Source organism: Saccostrea echinata, unplaced genomic scaffold (assembly GCF_033153115.1).
Source record: "Saccostrea echinata isolate AGI-Se365-2 ecotype Australia unplaced genomic scaffold, CSIRO_AGI_Sech_v1 ptg000030l, whole genome shotgun sequence".
NCBI lineage: Eukaryota > Metazoa > Mollusca > Bivalvia > Ostreida > Ostreidae > Saccostrea > Saccostrea echinata.
This window is the reverse complement of record NW_026889779.1, coordinates 29,568,116-29,592,500: the sequence shown is the minus strand read 5'-3', so window position 1 is coordinate 29,592,500 and position 24,385 is coordinate 29,568,116. Positions and strand designations below refer to the sequence as shown.

General features: G+C 34.8%; 2 protein-coding genes across 3 annotated transcripts in view; one reads left to right on the top strand and one right to left on the bottom strand.

Annotated features, from left to right (window-relative positions):
* LOC133197664 (2-oxoglutarate and iron-dependent oxygenase domain-containing protein 2-like) overlaps positions 1–1,999 on the top strand; it is a 9,105-nt gene extending 7,106 nt beyond the window's left edge. Inside the window, exon 5 of one of the 2 annotated variants that reach the window (XM_061333793.1) lies at positions 325–1,999. In XM_061333793.1, coding sequence (XP_061189777.1) covers positions 325–849 — 525 coding nt within the window. In that variant the 3' untranslated portion in view covers positions 850–1,999. The remainder of the gene's footprint in view (positions 1–324) is intronic. The other variant, XM_061333792.1, reaches the window with a different exon arrangement.
* A 303-nt stretch (positions 2,000–2,302) lies between these two features.
* On the bottom strand, positions 2,303–22,604 carry LOC133197663 (nitric oxide synthase 1-like). The gene is made up of 25 exons (XM_061333791.1): positions 21,481–22,604; positions 20,694–20,839; positions 14,768–14,930; positions 14,580–14,671; positions 14,331–14,472; positions 14,069–14,208; positions 13,251–13,425; positions 12,961–13,062; positions 8,419–8,613; positions 8,063–8,160; positions 7,804–7,948; positions 7,568–7,672; positions 7,312–7,361; positions 6,827–7,127; positions 6,198–6,336; positions 5,939–6,017; positions 5,655–5,848; positions 5,344–5,513; positions 4,969–5,179; positions 4,710–4,797; positions 4,481–4,614; positions 4,242–4,399; positions 3,922–4,113; positions 3,609–3,764; positions 2,303–2,505 (listed from the first exon to the last, which is right to left on the bottom strand). The coding sequence occupies exons 1-25, from the start codon at positions 22,510–22,512 to the stop codon at positions 2,386–2,388; spliced, it is 4,527 nt and encodes a 1,508-aa protein (XP_061189775.1). The 5' UTR covers positions 22,513–22,604; the 3' UTR covers positions 2,303–2,385.
* Between the last annotated feature and the right edge of the window lie 1,781 nt (positions 22,605–24,385).

Here is a 24,385-nt window from a genome sequence, read left to right as displayed (position 1 = left end):
CTCTAACCTACGAAATGTATTTCGCGCCTATCAGACAGGAAAGGCCAGTGTTAATTTGGATCATTTCTATTTTTGTAGAACAAAACGAAATTGTTATCGTACAGACTATCTACAGTAGTTTTCCCAGAATCCCCGACCGTGAATTCGAGCATGCGTATTTCAGAAATATAGACTAACGTAGTTGCTAGCGCTCGAGAGCGCTAGCAATAATAATTTATATATCATGTAACAAACTCAGTTTGAGGCGTTTTCTTTCATCTAGTCTTACTTATTGATATGCATAACGTTACATTATTATCTGAACATTTTTAAAAAAAAATTCAGGTACTTCTGAATGAGATTGGATTCGATGAGAATTTCTTGTCACCTCTGCGAGAGAACTATCTGACACCAATCACCAGCCTCCTTTATCCGGACGGAGGCGGGGCCAGCCTAGACACCCACAAGGCATTTGTTGTGACCTATAAACTAGGCGAAGATACGGACCTGAACTATCACTATGACAACGCAGAAATCACCTTAAACGTTTCAATGGGAAAGGATTTTACTGGTGGTGAACTGTACTTCGGAGATATGTTTGAACCTCACAAGGCATCTTGTCAGAGTGTGAAATATACAGAGTACTCGCACAGGCCAACCATAGCCCTGCTTCATAGAGGGCAGCACAGGCACGGTGCATTACCAATAACTAGTGGTGAGCGGTACAATTTAATTATGTGGATGCGATCATCGGTCATAAGAAATAGTCGCTGTCCCATGTGTTACAACGAACCCGATCTAATTCCCTCCGTGGGGTTCGGTGATGGATTTACAAAGCAAGAAGACATTGTTAATGTTTGTACTGTTTAATCAATCATAAGCTTATTAAAAAGTATTGCACACAGTTTTAAATATTTTCAGACATAAAATTATTATAAAGGATATGGATGTAAAATACTCTCGAATAGTGCAAAATGTACAATTTATCACATTCATCAACAAGTAAAATACACAGTTTCAAAGGGGGAAAACTGCATGACAGTATTGAACAGTATGAAAGGTTACAAAACCGATTCCCATATAATTATTTGAAAAAAGTCTTATGCAGTGGAGATATTAACCATTACCTATTCTGGAGCCGCAAAATGAGGCTAAAAACGTTCATTGAAAATGTTTGAAGAATCCACGATCCACTCATTAAAGGGGCCTTGACACAGACGCACTGTTGTTTTATTTACAATTTTTAAATTTCTATATTTTTATTCAAAAAGGAACCTCAGTTTAATGAATTGACCTTATATGGAAGTTCTTGAAATTCTGTGACAACGACATTCTTCATAGCATTACGTCAAACATCTATGTTCGTTAACATGGACCCGAGTCTTAATTGTAATTGTTTAATGTATATGTTTTACAAGGTATATTCAATTTGTTAGCTCTGCACACATCACTGAACACGAGCTGACAACACTGGTGTATTGGTTTTGCTTTCTCACATTTCTGCTTTGAATTTTCTACATTCAAGTTGGAATATTTTTCATTAATACACAACAAGGTTTCCACTTTTCTTATATATAAAGGATAAATTTTGCTTCGCGAAAGTGCAAGGGTATGTGTCAATGAAATGCGTCCCGAAATTCGTAGTTTTAGTAATTTTCAGATAAAAGAAGTTTCTAAACATACTTTTATAATACATGTATAACGGTCAGAAATTCTCTAGCAACAGGTAAGTCATGATATTATAGCGAAAATTTTATAAAATATTAACCTCACAATCTGTGTCCAAGCCCCTTTAAAAAATACCAATATGGGTCAAGATCGAACTTTTAATACGAAATTTATGCAATGTATTCCATATTGTAATTTACAAATACTTCACTTTTTTTATGCATAAGTTTTATCATGTAATTACCTGTCAATATCAATATTTGTTAAAACATTTTTGTAATCAATAAACATACATGTGCTACATTTATTTTCAACACCCACATCCATTTTTGTCTCAAAATTATTTTTCAACGTGCTAAATAAAATTGACCAATTATTGTTATTTTTCTGGCATTTGCTAATGTACTGACTTTATTATCTCCATATAAAACGAGATAAACCCAGAATTCGATCGTATTATTACAGTACAAATGTTTTTCTTTTCTCATGCTCTTAATTTTTGAAGTTCCTATGTTGGTAGTGTTTAAAACACCATAAATGTACTGACATACAGTCTGTAAATATGAATGACATACAATTATTAATTATTGCAAAATGTTATTTCATACCAAGAAACTAATATAATGATATTATTATTATTCATAAAAAAAAATACAAGGAGTGTAAGTGGTATAATATACAACAATCAATTAGAGAGTTCGGTAACCCAAGGAAGGGCGCTTTGCAATTGGCCACTTGTCAGTGTTCCGGGGACATAGAATCGGAACTCTCGTACAAAGTACTCTCCATGTCTGTGTAACCCACGTGACAGCGATTTCTGGAAGGTGGGCGTGGCTTCCGGCTCTGGATGGGAATTTCCTGTAATAAAAATTAAATAAGGTACTCAAAAAAGGTATATCACTTGCATAAATGTTTAACTGGTCTCAGATTCTTTAGACGGTAGACAAAAGCGGTGAAAAAATGACAGATTCAGTATATAGCGTATTTAACAGAATATTTTACACGTAATATTACAGGCTTCTTAGTGGAGGTAGAAATAGTGAATATTGTGCATAGGATCTATAAGCTTGTGTTCTTGTATTGAAATTTGTTGATTTTATTTTACATTATGTTATATATTTATGAAATCACTAGCTGCAGATCTGTAGCTCGCTGATCTGAAAAAATCAGAATGGACGACCATCCTTGGTCCCTGATTTGAATTTAAAGAGAGAGAAAAAAATTCAAATAAATGTATTGCTTTCTTTAGTAAAGATACGAGAAATGAGATCAAATTATATAAATGTTTGGAAAAGACATGTGAACATGTAATCAAATGTTCTCCCATGTTTTGATGAATTTTGCGTACACATTTCATGTAATGCCTCGTGTTTTGTGCTTGGGATTTTGGAAAGAAAGCACAAATTATGAAATACACATGTATTTAAGGTGGTTAAAATTCAAGGGACAGTATTCATAAATTGTTTAGAGGTGGATAAATTGCAGAGTAATATAAGAAATAAATAAATTTATAATTCAGGGTAAGAAGAAAATGGTTAAAGAGTATGTATGTAAGAATGAAAACAAAATGGCTGTCTAGGCTAGTAAGTTACTGGCATGCGTATATTATATATTTACATATACCGAAAAAATAAGGAAATATAATATCAAATAAATAAATAAGTAAATAAATAAAATTGCTACAGGAGTAAGCAATGAAATTATAAATGCCGCTTAATGTTGTACTAATCTCTGCTTTGGTTTACCTAATTTTCCTCGGAAGACTAATAAATTCAACATGAAATAATTTGCATTTCTGTTTTGATGGAAATAATATTATAATATAACACATGACAGAACATTTGTTATACATGTAAATTGAAATTAATTCTTTCTAAAGACTGTTCAAATACTTAATTTTCTTGAATTAAATTTGTTCTGTTTTTCTTCTTTTTATTTCCATGAAAAAAGTTAAGAATTACCGCTGAGGGGATCCGAGTGACGACTTCGTCAGTTCTCGTCGTTTTATTGGTAGAGTTGATGTATTTCCAAGCTTTCTTGGCCTGGTCACGTGCTCTATCTGTCACTTCCGCTTTGACAGTCACTCCAAAGATGTCTTCATGGAAACGATTAGATTCCTGAGAAAAACAAGAAATTTGAAGACAAATTTTCACAATATTAAGTCTTTACATTTTGACAATATCACACACTGTACACAGTAATCAGTGTTATGAACAGATTCATTATATTGATAAACTATACATTAGAATATTATTATGGGGGGTGACAACTTACTTTAAGTTTTAAGAGGTAGGATTGGGCCTTTTCGGCGGTCATTTTGCCGTGTTCCTGGATTATTTTGGCGAGTGTTGTCGTCACGTCCGAAGCCATTCCTACATCACCACACACATAAAAATGTCCGCCCTCCTTCATTATGCTGTTAAACACTTGTTGGCTGTTTTTCTTCAAGAGATCTTGCACATATTCCTACAGAAATTTGTTTCATATGTTGAATATACACTTTTTGCGTGAATACCAAATAATTTTACATAGCAATCTGTCTAAAAGAAGCTAAACTAAATGATACAAGATCTGTTACTGGGTATGACCTATACCTTTTTCTTTCCAGGTTCACGCGATAAGGCAACATGCACCTGGGACAAAACACCTTCCTTTGCGCATGTGCTTAATTCAGCCTCATAGATGTGATCCATGGTAGACTGTCTGCAACCGAAGTATAAACTCATCATCCCCCATCCTTTCTTCTCTCCATCTAAATATTCAAATGAAAAATTTTTGAGTTTCGCCAAGTACATGTACACAATCAATAATTGGCTCACTGGTATTTACTTACGTGAAGGAGGAGGAAGCATTTCCTGTTCTATTTTACGTTGCTGCCAGAAGCTTCTAAAAGGTGCGATTCCAGTTCCTGGACCAACCATCACAACCGGAAGTGTAGCGTCATCAGGAAGATGGAAACTCGGTGCCCTGTGCAGAGTGCCATAATTTGCATGCACTTAAATCTTTATAAGCATTTTAATAGACTGTAAAATATATCAAAATATATCTTATTTGAAACCTACATTCTTACTACACAGGGAATAGATTCACCGATGTCACATTTATTCAACCAAGATGAACACACTCCTTCATGCACAGGACCAACTCCACCTGGAGATAAATATGAAAACGATATATATATATATATATATATATATATATATATATATATATATATATATATATATATATATATGATTCATAGTCTTAATAACTCGTTCATAAACTGAGGAAGAATTTTTTGCTCAAAAATTGTTGGCATTATTGAGAAACTATCCTTACCCATGGTGTTATATCTGACTACAGCCACTGTGGCGTGGATTTCTCCGGGGAAAGCCTTTGGTGAGGAACTGATACTGTAAAATCTCTGCTGAAGTAGTGGCAGCTGTGTCATTAGAAGGGTGGGGTTCACCCGGAGAGAGGGGAATTCCTCGAATACCTCTACCAGGTTGGGGTTCCTTTCATGTTTCCAGTCTTCATATGCGTGAATATCCTGGTTTACAAATGTTTAATTTTACTTATATTCTCTCTAAGCCCGAAACACATTGAAAAGAATTCAACTTTTTGTGACTTGGATAGAAATCATTTGCACGTATTAGAGAATGTATAAAAAGCTATGAAAAAATGCATAGTTTTAGAAAATCTTTGTAAACTGACGTTTGCAAGGTTCTCTAGTCTGTTTTTGTCGCTCTCTCGCGTTGCTTGGGACGCCAGTTGCTTTAGCATGTTAACAGAAGGAGGCGTTGTTATATCCAGGAAGCGAGAAAAAGCTGTTCGCAGGGAACAGACTGGGATCTTTTCTACTGGCTCCCAGACCTTTGAAGAACCTGAAAATGGTCAAAATGTCATGACATCACAAAAAGTATCAAATAGCATTGAATTTGTATTGTGTCACTTTACTTAATTTACACATAGGTTCAGGTTATCTTCATGCTACGAAAAAATAAATTTTATTCTTTAATACTCACCTAAAGGGGTTGATTTTTCTTGTAGTATCTCTGTTTTGACTATTTGATCCGCCGATGGTGCGTTCTGAAGCCTTGAGAGGATAGATTCTACCATATCTAAAGAGTTCGTAGGGAAAATAGCCACGTGATCGCCAGGTGCATATGCCAGCTCTGGGGCCCCATTTGTGTCCAATTTTACTAATATAGTCTGTCGACTGCAAATTAAAATAAATAGAAATTAAGTAAAAAGGGTCGGCGGTATATCATGTATGTAGTTGGGCTTTGGACCAAGAACCCTCAAATACCTTGAATCCGGAGATTGCAGTTGTGTTCTCTCGATCAGTTTACACGGTATTACTGTTTTATTATGAACCTTGGATAAAGCTGTAAATTCACACAAATAATGGATTAACTTTTTGCTACAGTGCAAATCTATAAATTTCAAAAGTCTGAAATATTGTCGTTTACTGATTTTTATTTGAAAATTAAAATAAGTTTAGTCGTGTTCTTACTTTAATTTTCAAATAAAAATCAGTTCACGACAATATTATGATAAAATATGACCTTCCGTTAATGTAGGTTCCTTGTCAGCGGGTGTCAGCCTGAATTTACCAGGAGACCACGTAAAGTCCGTTTTTGACAAAGAGCTTGTGGCTTCGCTGATGCTAGAGTCATCACCAACACAGAATGTCTCACAAGCAGACTGAAAATATAATTAAATATATAAAAATGTTCAAAACAAAAGAATTTTCGACCCCCCCCCCTAAAAAAAAACTACCAGAGAAAATTTTTTGACGCGAAGTTTTGGTTGAAATGTTGAGAGAGGAGGCAGACTAAAATTGTAATGCATAAAACAAACATTTTTTTGGAATGAAATATATGGAGATAATGAACAATATTCAAGCTCAAAAGTCCATTCAAACAATACAAATCAGGAGCAGAGCAAACACGGACCTCTAAAACATCAGAGGTGGGATCAGGTGCCATGGAGGAGTGAGCATCCTCTGCCGACCGGTCACACCCGCCGTGTGCTCCTTGTGAAGATCGGGAAATAACGGAAAAATTCAGTGTGTAAATAATGGCCTAACAATTAGTATGAAAAACGTCAGTCAGCATTTGACTTAAGAATCAAGGCCATACTTTCGCTTTAGCTTTATCAACACTTGTAACATTTTATAGCAAAGATACCTCACCTTAAACGCTTCCTCTGCCCATTGACGGAATGACTCTTCTTGACCACACAACTCGTCCCCTTCCATCATTTTATGTATCCTCATACCACCTAAAGAGTTAATCATATTATCTACAAAGTGAGCGAAGGCACAGAAATTCGGGTATGCCCTAGATCCGAGACCAAAGACGGAATAGTGAACATTAGCCAGCGGCCCGACGTCTGCGTCGAGATTTCCCGCCGTATCTTGTGACGTGTCGCCCTTGTCGTCTGATTCACTTTTGGTGCTCATCTTGAAATAAGACATGAACATAGGTTCCCCACTGTAAAATAAAGTGATGTCGATGCATTGCTGATCAGGAGCTTGAATGGAAACTCGGAATACCATGTAAAATGTTTGCATATAAAGTGTTAATTGCCGGTATTAAGTACAGAAATAGAAGAATTTGTCTTGTGTCGTGACAAACCAATAACAATACTGCATGACAATGATTTTATTCCACTTACTTTTGGGTGCTCTGAGGAGATTTCATCTCGTGGAGACTTTTAGCAAAAGCCTGTCGAAACAAATTGTTAAAACATGTTGAAAGCCGACAAAGACAACATCGTTTCAATTTTCTTAAACCGATACAAACGGTAAAGCTCTGGCTTAAAATTCCTCTAAAAGAATATTTTCTTTTCAGTTTACCTACATGATTTTTAGGATTTACAAAACACAAATAAAAACAAATTTCGTCGTAAAAAAAAAATGCAAAATGCATACTTCTCCGTTTTCTGGTGGGTCGCCATTGCCAAAAGTGCTGGTTACCACTAACAACAGCTGTTCGTGTTCCAAGTATATCGGATCATAGTCCTCCATGTTCATAACCTGGATTTGAAGTAATATTTACCAGTGTAATGTCGGATGGTTGTTAAGAATATCGTTATTATAGAAAGGATAGACCTATTTATCGGAAAAATTAGGAAAAGAGAATTCCAGAAGGGCCTACAGAATCTCACCTTGGCATCAAATGCGTGTTTGAAGATTTCACACAAGGACCGCGCGAACCTCTCTGATTTCCCTGTTTCCGTGGCGTACAGTATTGTACATTTCACTCTCCTAGCCAGAGCCTTGCCCATCAGCTTAGCAGAGAATTTAACTGCCCTGCAAAAGAATTTTTTTTCTTAAAACACAATAGGAATAAATAAAATCTATTTTGAAATTAAGTCCCTGCATGTATACTTCTTATTTCGCTCACTACATTGGAGACATTTATACCTAGCTAGTTCTCTGAAGCCAAACTTCCGCTTAGGGCGGTCTACCGAGACTTTTCTATCGCGATCTTTCTTCCAAACATGTGTCTTCCATGGGTCATCCTGAGAAAGGAAAAAAAAACCCAATACCTTCAGGTAAAATGTTTGCCATCAAGGTAAAATATACAACCCAGACAAAGTAATCAGTGTGAAATCGTTATACACTAGGAATCTTTATTGTAAAATAGAATTGTATCAAAGAAATAAGTACAACATATTGCGAAATTTTGTTGATTTTTGTTAACATATTATTCTTAATTTTAGCACTGGAAAATTTTCTCCCTCAATTCCTTTCTGGTATTTACAGAATTTGATACTGACCATATATTCATACGAGGGTTTGAGTTTGTAAAGCAACATCTCCTGGTGAAACACCTCGGTGAGAGACCCACTCATGGGAGGGACGACCCACACCCAGTCCGCAGGGCAGCCTCCCCTCGTCTTCTGCTCGTTCTCCATGTGCTTCATAAAGGACTCCGATGCGGCGTGGTGGTCCGTGATTGTAACGCCCGTTTGCTAGCGTACATAAGTAAGTCAAAAGTTATATACATATTACAGTACTTGTATTAAATATTAACATACTGGTAAGTAAACGTACATGTATGTTAACATAATTTTAAATATTTACATTTTAAAATGTATTTGTCCGAGATAAAACTACAAACGCCTTCGGTGTTTATGCAAATTATCACACCAGTAAATCGATTAATCACATCATAAAACAAAAAACAGACAGTTTTTCCTTATTTTAACACTTTTGCCTGATCCTTGATTCAATAAATAAAAATATTTTATTCAATAATAAAAAATCTCAGCATCCCCGTCAGGTGTATTACTAAGCAACACACAGCAGAAAAGCATGCGGTTCTGTGACGTGCTGAGCAAATCGCATTATGGGGTTATAAAGGTACTACCACATATGTAGTTTTATCTCGGAAAAATACATTTGAAAATGTAAATCAAATAATGTGAAAGTTTACAAGTGACACAATGAATTTTTTTTCTGCATTTCACATACCGGTACATATCTATCACAACACTGATCGGCATTATAAAGCGAGGGTATCAGCACGTGAAGCTCGTGTCCTTTTTGTCAGCATTTAAACATTCATAATCAATTATTTCAGATATTTGTTGCATTTGTCCTTGAATCAAATAATTTGATGATAATACATTCCTATCCTTTATTGCAGTCCGATTTTCGTATCAATGAATCTATTTTTATTTGAATATAATACTGATTTAACAATTGATCTCTGAAAACTAATGTAAAAAATGCACAGAAAAGTAAAGCAAATGTAAGAATGTATCATATACTTTTTCTGTTTCGATTTTTTCTTTGGACTCTTTTTTGTGGAAATTCTTCAAAATGAAATATATTTTTGCGGCCGATTTGATGCTTTGCATCAATTTATTTATCTTGTATATATATTTTGACATATTTTGGTTGTAAATGATGCATAAATCAAGTCTCTAAAATACTAAGAAATTGTAGAATTTCTATTATGTTCAATTTTCTTCCTTTTGGCCGAACCGGTCACGGTAGCCTAGTGGTTGGGCGTTCGCTTGGTGATCGGGAGGTCCGGATTCGATTCTCGTTCGTCGCGCCGCGTCAAACTAAGACGTAAACACAGTTAAAACATTGCTGTGACGGCATACCTTTGTTCTTGCAGTCTAAGAATTTACCTGTAGCCGTCCGATAATAATAATTTGCAGTCCAATAACATATTATCGGACGGCAGTGATAACAAAATCGGATGGTAGTTAAAAAACAACAACTAGAGTGAAATCAAGGTTTAAATTGTCCAGAAACCAAAAAAAAGTTAGGGAGAAAAAATTCAGGGAAAGCGAACGCGAGGAAATTAAGTTGTTAAAAAAAGCAAATCCAAGACGAAACTGGAGTTTTAACCTTCCTCAAAAGTAACACTTTCCATTCGGTTTTTTGCAAAGCGTTTTCGATACAGCACTGTGAATAAGCCAATTTAAATCCATTTCTGATAAAGAACCAGTCTGCGAATCTCTTCATTTAACGAGGTTTGTTCGCCAATGACCGCACTTTTAAACCCAAGGTTTTCATTATATCATCCAATCAAAATTTTAGATAAAAATCCGCATTTTTACTCTAAATGCATTTTGAAGATATCATCCAACACTGTTTCTGTATCAATGGCAAACGCACTTAATAAAAAAAATATTCCGAATCATTAAAAACCCTTCATCCCCTGACCACTGTCCATAGTTCCTGCTAAGCCAAACGACTGCCATTGAATGAATGAAACAAAAGAGTTCACTCACTGATTTTATTGTCTAAAGAAAAAAAAAACTTTCTCTTTTCTTTTGTCTACTTATTAGATGGTTTCAGGTAGAAAACTATTGATGCCTGAACTCCTATTGTGTAATTATCGGACTCCTCCAGGTAACTTTTGGACATTTAAATAGCAATGTTTTAAGTAAGATATATGCCTCATACAATTCTATATGTAAAATTATCAGACTGTTTTCGGCCCTAACGGGCCTCAAACAGTCTGATAATTTTACATATAGAACAGTATTCGGCATATATCCATTACGTAGTGGCTGTTCCTTTGCCAAGAGTGAAAGTCACGGGTCTTTCGGATGAGACCGTAAAAAACGAGATCCAGTGTCACAGTAGACGTTGGCACGATAAAGAACCCTCACTGCTCAATGGCCCTGAGTGCTGAGTATAGGTCTGAATTTCAGGTTTTTCACCGGCATACGGTGACGTCTCTATATGAATGAAAAATTCTCGAATGGGACGTAAAACTACACACAATCAATCAATCAATCCTTTTTGTCCTCACCCTTTTAAATTTAGGTTGAAAGGCTAAACTTTCTTTTACTTGCATAAACAATGATTTAGTTATTATTTTCATGATTTTTGATTTGTATTATCTGCCCTTAAAGTGGTTCGCTAAGTACATGTGATTTATACTTATGTGAGAGCGAAAGCGTTAAATTTTAAAAGCATAAATTTTCATGCTGAAATTCATTAAAGGGTACTGTATCACCTTAAATTCACTATTTCCCAAACCATATTACGTCTGCAGTCCTATAGAAATCTAATTATTGCGGAATAGCTAACACAATTGGCTTGAAGAAATTCTTTTCTGCCATTGTTGTCTCTGATACACGTAAGCATTATAATTTCAGGCCTCAAGACCATAAACTGGGAACAAACTCGAGTCAAACTTCAATTTTGAATAACTTGATTTCTATTTCTGACAAGTGTTTTAAAAATTACAGGTTTGTTTGATACACAAACACATATACATGATAAAAATTTGGTTTGAATATGAAGATTACTTCAAAATTTTTATCAATTTGAAATTTTGACTGAAGCCTGTTTTCAGTTTCTGGTTTTGAGGCCAGAACATAGTACACATTTATCTGTTTATTGGTTTCTTATACGACAAAACAAAAACAAGGTGAATTAAAAAAAATATTATCAAAGGATCTTTTCTCTACACAAGGCAGAAAAAACCTGATTATTATACTGTTTGGTCATATTATGCTCCAGAAACGAAGATAATTGACTTTTTGTTCTCATTTGGTTTAGTTTTCCGCTTTGATGAACAATTTGTTGAACAAAAAAAATTATTTTTACAAAGTTGTCTACTTTATTATTGAGAATCAAGTACTTAAGACTTAACTAGAAAAACAGGAGGCCCATGGACCAGAACGCTCACCTGAGTCAACTTGACCCTACTCTCCCTCAAAAGATTTTTAAATTATTTTTTTTCTCCCCCCTTAATCAGATGGGAAGAAATGGCCCCATATTGTGGCCCTACCTTAACCATACGGATCATGACATACATGTAACAGAACTTGAATCTACACATCATGAACATGAGTAGGATTTTTAAAGCTTTTTTTGTCTCCCACTTATTCACATAAAAAGAATTGATCCAATATTGTGGCCCCGCCCTGCCCCACAGGGATCATGACCTCGACATAACCGAACTTAAATCTACACATCATGGGCATGCCTCAGTAATAGTATGACTGAGAAGAATATTTTTAAAAATCTTGTACAGGTATTTACATATACATGCATCATATAAAATGTGATTCCCCTTGAAAGAAAGTGTACCCTTTATTTTAATAAACTTGAATCACTCTGCGCTTTCCCAAGAATGCTGTGTGGCAAATTGGTAAATTTGACCCAGTGGTTCTGGAGAAAAATGAAAACGAGAAAAGATGAAAATATGACAACGACCATACTGATAACAACAGACAAACGACATTTTGTTTAGAAAGGCTCACTTGAGACTTTGGCTCACGTGAGCTAAAAAGTAATCCGGACTGGTACAGGTTTTTGCAACATACATAAAGTGTTGGGAAAAAAATTCTAGACCAAAACCTAAGAAATCTAATTTATTGACAAGTCTAGACAAGAGAGGAATTTCTCTTGACAGTCTGCTTGATGGCTGTGATCTGTGACTGCTGATTAAGAAGGATTAATGACATCTCTTGAAGCATATCAATAAAATATTCACGCGTCCATCATCAGTATTAAAAATGATGATGGCTCAAAGAACCAACTAGAGCCTATCTTTTTAATAGTATAGATTGTGAAATTTTTTGTATATCTTTTGTATCTTTATAGTACATTAAAAGACACACACCACTTCCTTCTTTATGTGCTCTGTTTGTTAAACATCAAGGTCAATTGATTTTTAATGGTTTGTTTTATAAACTTCTCATATTCTCCAGATACTTGGAGTCCCATGTGCTTATACCTCATACCGTCAGAATCCGGTAATACTCTTGACTTTTAACTAATTCATACATTAAGTATAACTGCTTTTACGAGTCTAACAGAAATAAGGTTTGTTATCGTACCTGGTAACTGTATAACACAGCTATGTTAATTTCTACTAAGGCCCTGTCTTTCCACAATGAGGAACTTTTCTTCGTATCTAATCCCATCTTTTCAGCTATGGGCTGTAATTGAGCATAAAGGATTATGAATGTCGCTTGTAAAAAATAAATTAGGTAATAAATATTAGGATTGCCTTATTTACATGTAGAAAGGCAAAATTTATTTTTTTTTTTTAAACTCCAATTATAGAAGAAATTTACTAGAAATTAACCTTCTTACAGTTTGAGAGTTATAAATAAGGTATTCATACTTTCAAAAGGTTATATCTTTGAACATCACAAAGGTCACGTGCACCAATCTCTGTCCCCATGAACCAGCCATTGAAGGGCGCGGCTGTGAACTCCAGTCCCCCGCAGTCAAACATTATACAAGACACGGCCGGTAGGGCATACCAGCGAATCCCCATCTCGGCCAACCAAGGAAATCTATTGAAAACACACACACAGGCAAAAATGTTAAACACAGACTTGAATGCTATTCACATTTATCTGATTAAGGCATATTCGACGATATTTCTAAGCAGTTTACATTTTGTTTCGAAATTTTACTGTAGTATTAAAAAAAAAGATAAACGGTCACAGTATATGTCAAAAGATGTTGCGTGGGTTTAAAGAAACAATACCAATTGCAATATTGTTAATTATATGGGGGAAAAGACAACGAAATTACGCTACCTCACATTAAATATAAGGCTTTATTCGACCCAGACAATTTTACGATTTAACTTGAAAAAGTGCATGGTAGCTACACTTAATCTTTTTGGCTGAGAAGACTACACTAGATACACGTAATTATCGGTTAATTTTCTGGCAATGATGAAGGTAGCTAGTTTAATCAGGGTTCATGGCTGTTCATGTCCGACTGATTTTTATTCTTAATTCAAAAATGATAAATGACGATTCATTTCGTTTAATAATTTGAATATTAGACTGGCCAATAACATACATGTATAAGTTTTTATGTACAATATCTTCTATTTTCATGTGAGGAAGTTGTATGCCATATTTTATTAACATAGTTTGGAATGAATGCCGTCTTTATAGAATCTTTTCTTTGTTTAATTCTTACTTTGGATGTTTGATTGGGACCTCTAGAATTAAGTCTGAGGGAATTTCAAACATTTCCGGGTCCATCCCGTTTGCCTGTAGAACAAGAGGCAAAACATCCCACATACCGCCTTTTCCTTTCCAGCCCATCTTCAGACAGACCTGCAAATAGTGTAAGTCACGTGACATACGATACTTTGACATCACATAGATAACTTAGAGGTAAGATATTCCCTCCCTAATTTTTTCTCGACCTTTATAGCTTTTGTGTAATATTTTCTCACCTCTGTAAATTCCACATTAGCGGGGTCACCTATGATAGATCCGTCAGGTTGTTTGTACCCCGCGTATCTTATCAGTTGGGCGTTCCAGACCCTGAAGTCGTGTTTCTCATCAGTTCTTGGCGGGAAAATAGTTATGGCAGATCTTGAATAAAGAAAACAGATTCCCCCTTTGATATTCGGTATGTATATAAATTAACTCTTTCAAGGACATGACGTTTTCTTACAGAGGAATACTCAAATAAAACAAACCTAATATTCCCCTTATTGGTGCCGTATTTTATGTGGTTACATATGGCTTCAAACATCCCTCTAGCTGTAGTTATATGACGAGCATCAAAAACCTAAGATCGAAATTTGCCAAATTGATATAATTTGCTTTTTTAAAAAAAATCATTAAATTGCAGTTAACTAATTTTCCGTAAGGTATGCTTGTTCACCTGTAATTTATTCCACTGAATTCGTCCAATACACCTTGGAGCATTGCGCCACGCTGTTTTAGCGCCAAACGTCAGTTCGCTGGATGTTAGTTCATATGTACCCGTCTTCTCTATAGAAGCAACAACCTCTTCTAGCCGTTTATGGTATGATTGGGAGTTAATTCTGTGAAAAAGACCAATACTGAATGGTCACTGAAGCTTATATAGAACTGTAATTGATGTATAATTTGAATTCTGAAGTATACATTATTTTATCAAGAGATGTGTCTTTCGGTTCTTCGGTAATTTGACAGAAAATATTTCTGTCCCAGATGAACTTGAATGCATGGTAATTATGATAATCCCGAGTCAAACACCAGAAATCTCATACAGAGAAAAACAACAGTTGTCTGAAAATTTGACAAATTTCATTTTTAGCTCACCTGAGCTGAAAGCTCAAGTGAGCTTTTCTGATCACCCGTTGTCCGTCGTCTGTACGTCCGTCTGTCCGTCCGTCTGTAAACTTTTCACATTTTCAACTTCTTCTCAAGAACCACTGGGCCAATTTTAACCAAACTTGGTACAAAGTATCCTTGGGTGAAGGGGAGTGTAAATTGTTAAAATAAAGGGCCAAGTCCCCTTACAAGGGGAGATAATCAAGAAAAGACAAAAATAGGGTGGGGTCATTAAAAAATCTTCTTCTCAAGAACCACTGGGCAAGAAAAGCTGAAACTTACGTGGAAGCATCCTGGGATAGTGTAGATTTTAAATTGTTTAAATCATGACCCCCGGGGGTAGGGCGGGGCCACAATAGGGAATCCAAGTTTTACATTGAAATACATAAGAAAAATCTTTAAAAATCTTCTTCTCAAGAACCACTGGGCCAGAAAAGCTGAAACTTATATGGAATCATCCTGAGGTAGTGTAGATTCTAAATTGTTCAAATCATGACCCCCCGGGGTAGGGCGGGGCCACAATAGGGAATCCAAGTTTGACATTGAAATATATAGGAAAAATCTTAAAAAATCTTCTTCTCAAGAACCACTGGGCCAGAAAAGCTGAAACTTATATGGAAGCATCCTGGAGTAGTGTAGATTCTAAATTGTTTAAATCATGACCCCCGGGGGTAGGGCGGGGCCATAATAGGGAATCCAAGTTTGATATTGAAATATATAGGAAAAATCTTAAAAAATCTTTTTCTCAAGAACCACTGGGCCAAAAAATACTGAAACTTATATGGAAGCATCCTGGGATAGTGTAGATTCTAAATTGTTCAAATCATGACCCCCGGGGGTAGGGCGGGGCCACAGTAGGGAATCCAAGTTTTACATTGAAATATATAGGAAAAATCTTAAAAAATCTTCTTCTCAAGAATCACTGGGCCAGAAAAGCTGAAACTTATATGGAAGCATCCTGGAGTAGTGTAGATTCTAAATTGTTTAAATCATGACCCCCGGGGGTAGGGCGGGGCCACAATAGGGAATCCAAGTTTTACATTGATATACAGAAGAAAAATCTTTAAAAATCTTCTTCTCAAGAACCACTGGGCCAGAAAAGCTGAAACTTATATGGAAGCATCCTGGGGTAGTGTAGATTCTAAATTGTTCAAATCTTGACTCCCGGGGGTAGGGCGGGACACAATAGGGAATCCAAGTTTTACATTGAAATATATAAGAAAAATCTTTAAAAATCTTCTTTTCAAGAACCACTGGACCAATAAAGCTGAGACATATTTGGAAGCATCCTGAGGTAGTGTAGATTCTAAATTGTTCAAATTTTGTTCCCCTGGGGTAGGGCGGGGCCACAATAGGTATATTAAAAGGGGGGGAAATCTGGTAAAGAACAGCTTGGCCAAAGTTACTCAGATGAGCGATGTGGCCCATGGGCCTCTTGTATAGATGAATATTTATTATTCACCATTGCACATTTTACCGTCAGACATACAGACATCAAAAACTATGAACGCGGTCCCTTTGTTGATGTACAAATATTTTTCTATCATCTGAAAATTTCTGTTGCGCCTTTCAAATTAGAAACACAGTTATTTAAAAAAAAATTCTTCATCTGACAGATTATTTCAAAAGTCAATTCAACACAGATCTAATTAGTAGAAATCATAAAATGATGTGATTTGTACAGTAAACTCAAATACTTTTATTTATAGCCATTACCTCCAGAAAAAAGACATTGCATGCATTTTGTAAAACACATCATGTACTTCATCCAATACAATAAAGTAACCATAAACCATTTAAATTACATTATTTATATGTAAAAAAAAAAAAAACCAAAGTGGAAACACAACCCTTTAAATAAAATTTTTCTGCAAGGTTTCATGTGAAGACAAGATTGTGCCTTGTGTTGCAGCAGCTGTGCAATTTTACAAGAATTCAAATAGCTTCAAGTGTGTAATTGTATACACTTAGGTCACTCTCCGACAGAGAAGGAAAAAATGAAAATATTTCCCCATCTTTTTAGTATTCATGACGGTTTTTTGTTTTAGTTGTTTTTGTTTATATCAGTAGGTAAACATGTCGTCCCAACTGTTCAGTGACCTACATCAATTGATTTAGATAAAAGGAAAAAAATAAGGAAAAAATAATAAAAAAGAGAAAAAAGTCCCCCTTAATGTTACATTTCACTATGTTGGGATGTCTTCCTTAACTGTTACATTTCCCCTTTTTTCACCATGTCGGCGTTGTTTTGTGGATTGTGATTGACCTAGATCAATTTGATTTAAATGAAAGGAAAGAAAAAAGAGTGTGATAAGCGAGTGAGATAAAATTTAGTATTTTGTTTTTGAGGAAACTGGTTTAAGATGGATTTATTTCGTTTGAAGTTTCATAGAGGAAATCGTTGAGAGGTTAAAAGTACTTGTAGCGAACTGTAGACTACTGTTAGAGGTAGTGATTTAGTGATTCATAATATACAATAGACAGATACTAGTTGTTATAATTACTGTTGTTCGAACTGGCGATTTTGTGACTAGTGTTGGATTTAACAACTTCTTTGTACGGTCAAAGTACTGAAAGTATTCTAAGTTGCGTTTTCAATATCAGTGCGATCATGAATTTATTCGGTTAATATACATAGCCAGAGTATTTATTTGGTTGTTCTTTTCTACTTGCAGAACGAAGCCATTTCTTATTTTGTTTTTTGTTGGGGAAAGGGATGGAAGAAATTCAAGAATATATCTATAATTTACACACTTCGTTGCCTGATGTTCGTCAAGTCTGGTCACATTTTTCGTATTGTATATTATTACATACATGCAATTTGTATATTATTACATATTGCACGTGATCTTGTATTATTTAGCAAACATATATAAGTAGAGCAGAAATGTCACATTTTCTACGTTTGATTCTTATATTCAATTTGAAGAGTCCAAAAATAGGGCAGCAATCTTCACCTGAATAACACTTCCGCGTCATTCCTACACAGTAAAAGCAATCAAGCGATACTAATGATATTTCGCTGGATATGATTTTTTTTTAAAGCAAGATCACTTTTAGAGTATTTTGATCACTTTTCAAAAAGTTGGGTATACCAGTTAGAAAAAATGACGCTTTCAATCAGCAAAACAAAGTCTTGTTGATGGCAGCGTTTTTGATCGCTGAAGGACCTTGCATATAGAGCACTTTCTGTGCGAATTTTTTGTCCAATGAGACAATACAAATACTGAAGAGCCATTGATTCATTGGTAATTTATTTTTACCTAGAATGGATTTGTAAATGGTGGTCACGCAGATATATACATGTAAATATATTAGATAAACGAAAATCGAATGAATTAAAACAAAGAATATGTTCCATGTGCTATTGTATGCGCACGCAAAGTTAACCGGCGGTGTAACCTTTGAATTACCATTTAAATGTGGAATGTTTAATCACTTTTCGTTAACAGCTGATCACGTGAATCTTGGCATGAAAAATACAAATGATATAAAATTGAATTAAATCATTAAATTAATTGAATGTAGCTACGTTTCAAATTTTAGCAAGCTCACCTGGCCAACCGGGCAACTTAACGTGCGCAGATCTTAAGCGTAATCTTACCGTTGACTTTTTAATCTATTTAATTATAACCCATGTTATAGTTATCAACACAGAAGCAAAATACACATCAATAAATCAGTAAATATCGTCATAGGTTGTCTCGAGTAACCTTAAATAAAAATGTATATAATGTGTAGACACAGAACTTAAAACATCAGAGTTCGTTCCCCATCTTATTCTTTTATCCTTAATAATAGAAATAATATAAATAAAAAATCTTTAAAACATAATTAAATCGTAAGTTTTCTTTGATGCTCTGATATGCGATTTTATGTCGTTTTCTATGTAATGCTATACAAAATTTTGCGCACATTTTTAACACTGTGACAAAATTTAGCAAATTCTTCCACTTTACATGGCAGACATTATTCAGGTACCTATTTGATTATAAATCCATGAGAAATATTGCTAATTTCTGAAGAAAAAAAACTTTTGTAGTCGGGGATGTCTTGAGATATTATTAAATACTTTAAGTTATTGTACATGTCTGTCACATGTAGTGTTTGTTTTAAATTTTGACAGGATATCAAATTTTCAATTCCTGTAGGCGGGGATGTCTTATTAATTATTATTACTAGCATTACTTAATTTTGATATCAATACTTTATAATATATATATCTGTTACATATAATAAAATTTTGACATGATATCAATACCTTTGATATTTTCGTCATCTGTTACTTCTTTGACATTCACATTAAATCAATACCTTTAGAAATATACATCATCTGTTACCCCATACAATTTTTGACAAAATAATTATTGTAGGTACAAGTATCATAATAATAGCAATACTTTGACCAGTATAAATTTTCTGTCATAAACTTCAAAAAAGTTTTCATGACGCATTACTAATGCCTGAATGCTTTAGGAGGATGATACACTGGCAAACATTTTCAAATTCCTAGGAATCTGAGTAATTTTTTTCGAATCTCATTTTTTAAAAATTAAAACACGAACAAGCTTATGAATAAATATTTCTAATTTCTGCATAGCTTTATTGAAAAATATCCCCTATTTAGACAATTATTTCCTGTTGTGTCTACAGATGGTGATTATTATTTGAATCTACATGATGACGCCTATATTTTAATATGATTACTTGATCTATTTCCGAGTTTTCCTTGTAAAACTTTAAAAGATCTTTCCTATATATTCCTGTGCATATTTTCATCTCTTCTCTTGTGTAGTGGTTCCTTTTAGGGTAACCTTCCCTTTTCTTACTTCTTATAAAGAATTACCGTCCATTAGAAGGGGCTAAGTTTATATATATATATATATATGGTCAAAAAATTTCACTTGAGCAAATGTCTCAGGTGAGCGGTGAGCTAATAATGACATTGGAAAGTCCTTGGTCAGCCTAGCTCAAAATCAGCCCCAAATCACTCATAACTTTAATGCTCGATGATTCTTTATGGTATATGGCACTTGTGGAATATTTTTGAGACGCTGTAAATTTTCCTTTTACTTGAAGTGATCAAATTGATATGCTTGGTATTAAAATTAGCGTTTCTTGTAGAGATTTACTAGAAGACCCTTTAATAGTAATGGTTAAGTTGGTGTAAAAGGTATTCTAGTCAGTTCTATTCTCTTCTTTGTTTAAGTGATTTTTTTCTACTGATTAACCCTTACTTGGAGAGTACATGGTGATAATTTTCCCCATAAATCGTCAATTTCAGCGACGATTCATTCTTTTATCACCTACAAATTCTCAGCTAGATGTAGAAGGGTGGCGTTTTACGCCCCAATATAATTCTCATTACAATTAATATTTTCTAGCAGAGGTGTAAATCTATACTTTGGAGGCAACTTTTGACTCCAAAAATAAAATCTTTTTACTTAGGGTCGGCTTTAAACACTAAGACATTTTTATATAAACAATTTTACCTCTTGATTGACGTGTAGTATTGTTCAATAAAATCTCTGGCCTGTAGTAAAACCTCTTCCTTTTGGCGGGGCTCCCCGGGGGCCCGTTTGTTGGTGGTGAACCCCATGATGGATCCCATACAACGATTAGAGGTGCAAGGAACATTCTGTGAGAGATGAACGTGAAATGATTCAAGTTAACAACAACGTTAAAAATAATGTCTTCCATGACGTTAAAAACGTGTTTTGTAGTTTTTAATAAAAATGTAGATTAGGCACCAGAGACAATTGGTATTTCCTTAATACTCCTGGATTAATGAATTAATAGTCGAGATTTATTTTTTATGTCATTTAGCATAAATTAATTGCAAACAATACAGTGCAAGACATTTTCGTTTTTTTATTGGGATAATTTGATTTATTCATATAACTTCGTCGACCATTTTGTTTCAATGTTGACAGGGGATTGCTCTTTTACACACAAACAAATAGAAAAAACTGTTGGCTCTGTTTATATTGCATGAATAATATTGAAAATCATGAACAAGTCTTGTTGATATTGGTAATTTTTTATAGGAGTCAAGATTTGTTAGTTGACAGTTCGATAAACAGACAACGGCAAATTTGGCGCGTTTACAAATAACCTGTCAATGCTTAATTTATTTTAAGAATTAAGACGAGAGATCACATTCATGGTGTAAATCATTTTATTGTAAAAGGTTAAAAAAAATAGGGAGGAGAGATTATAAATAATTACATAAACTGAAACATAAGAAAATTGAAAACGCATTAAAGAAAGCTTACTCACCTCCAAAGATTTGGTATGTAAAGTGTCTGTATATACTATCTTCTCATCTGCAACATTTCTAATCTTCACGAACTTTTTGGCGGAATTTGCCGACACAGGTCTCTTCCTTCTCGTGGAAGGACTATGAGACTCGTCATCTGACAAGAAGCCATTAGTATGGCCGTTCTGAGATGCCCCGTTCACCTTCAGTGTCGTAGTGGGACTTGCTGCCGCTTTAGATTCCATGCCTTGCTGCGCTACTTTAACGTTAGGCTCTTTAGTGTCGGACTCTGTTGTTCTTTTCAAATCTGACACCTCTGATTTCTTTATCACGTTTCTGTCTTCTTTTGTTGATTGTCCTTGTGAAGATTTGTCTGTTCTTGTCACTACTATGGATGGTGATCCCCCGTTACAGTGTGGGATAGTGCTCTCACTCTGCGAGTCGGTGGACGTTTGCACTCCAGCATCAATTACACTGCTTCTAGCTACTAATTTTGCTGAACTCATGGGGAAATGTCTCTCAATCGGGCACATGAAACAGTTTTCTTCAACAGTTGTTTCATTTAGACAATTTTCCGCTGATGAATTAGGGAGTTTATTGCTGTTTCGGTTTAACTTGTTTCTGTTGTAATTAGATGGGGACTGGGAGCGAGAGCGACTGAAAGTTCTTCGTATGCGCCCCACAAGAGAATCATTTGTAGGTAGCACTTTAGTAACTCTTATAGTCTTAGGGACACCGCTTTCCAGAAAGGTAGTTTCCAGGTGCGTGGTGTGTCCATCAGGTCCTCGTAATAGAAGGGCAACGGGGGCGTCAATTGGCAAAGCCTTTAACAATTCTACTGCATGTTCATAGCTAGTTTCTGATACGTCAATCTCGTTAACGCGGGTTATGACATCACCGACTTGGACCAACCCACTCTGCTCTGCCATCCCCCCGGCCACCAAAGCTGAGATGCTAACAAATGGTGATGTTTTCCGGGGACGTATGAGAAACCCCAATCCATCTTGTCTCCGCTTAATTAGTTTGACACGTATCAAATTATTGTCTTCCATGACGAATCAACGATCACTCTTCGGCGTATTTTCTCATAAGGCACCCGATCTGTTCTCGGCTAGAAATACACCTTGACACCTAAAACCGTTTGAATACTCTGATTTCATCCGTTTAAAAAAAGCAGTTTAATTTATCCATCACAGGTAGAGGAGTGTACGATTTCCGTAAGATGTATATTTACCTAAGGAGAAAAAAAAAATACACGATTAAAACAACGTGATGAAATTTAAAACATACTGATCTCTATTGAATTTATATGTATAATAATTTATAAGCTTTTTTTTTTTTTACAATTCAATTTTGTTTGTTTGATTATTCTCTCTAATCATACAATGATAATTATATGAAGTAGATAAACTTACTTACATGTAAATAAAAAGAGAACAGGTAAAGAAGAGTAGTATGGCAGGAAATTAGGTAAAACAGGCCTTTATTTTTTAACAAATATAGACGGTTTTTTTTAGTAGATCAACATTTGTTGTAGACATAAAAATTTCACGATTCATATTTTACATTAGTATAATAGTTTGTTATTTCTGACACGTCCACAAAATCGATTATTGTATGTTGTTTTGACTAGGATCTATTTTGAAACATTTTTCGAAAGTGTATCTTTTTTTTTGGGGGGGGGGGGGAGGGTTGAAGCCATTGTGCTGCATGTCTGTTTACTTTTGAAAAACTATCTTTTTAATTATATAGAAACTTAATATAATTAATCCTCATTGAGAGGCCTTCAGTTTGTAAAAATTCAAAACCATGACCAAAAGAAAGCATATTTAAAGTAAGGGAAATTTGATTTGTAAGTCATATAGGTAAGTTTATATTCAAAATAGGCCACCAGCATTCTTAATTCACATTGACTCATTGCTGTATCTTAATTGCAGCATTTGTTGTAAATAAAATAACTAATGTTTCTCTCCTTTTTTTCATGGAATGGAAGTTTTAATCGAGGGAAAGATTTGGGGATCCACATCTGGACCCTAATTTTATTTGCAGAGAGAAGGGATATAACGTTAAGTGTCCAACGATACAATAAAACAGATGTTAATATAGTTGGAAAAGAAGACCTACATGTATAAGCAATAATCTTCAAAGGTACTAAATACAGGGAGTCTCCATCTTTCAATTGGCGACAGAACTTCATTTCTATTATGAATTCTGTCGAAGATTATGCCAGACATTGGGATAAATATGAAGGGAAAGACCTGAACGCTTTGTCAGAATAAATTAGGTGTTTTAAAAATACATTAAAGGATCGTGTTGAAAAGTTAAAAGGCAATATGCGCACCATCTTCTTTCTTACTAAATCGGAAGTGATAAAAGAGTTGGAGAGAGAGTACATGAACAATATGTTATGGTTCCAGCAGACAAGGCTTGTAACAATATCGCCTTTGTAAGGCTCATTATTATAACTGTATTTTAGAAGAACTTGGTTTTAATTCTAGTAATTCTGGTAATCCAACTTAATTCTTTTAATTCTGGTAATCCAACTTATACTCACGGATGACTTTATAGGGATAAAATTCTTCAAAATAACATTTCAGTGTTTTATACTTTTTATCATTCCAGTCAACCAAGGTTAGATCGATCTACCCTACCTATACTGGATTCCTAAACCTCATAAAAATCCCAACAAAGATACCTTGCCTGGTCCAGAAAAAGCTCTACTAAGCCCCTATCTTTACATCTCACAAAAATATTAACTGCTTAAAAGCGAAACTTCAGACGTATTGTGTAACAGCACATTCTAGAAGTGGTGTATATCAGATGTGAATTCTCAACAATTCCAAAGAACTTTTAGAAAATTTAAAATCGCCATTTTTTTTCAAAAGTCAGTAACATCAAAATGTACTTTCCTACACATTATACAAC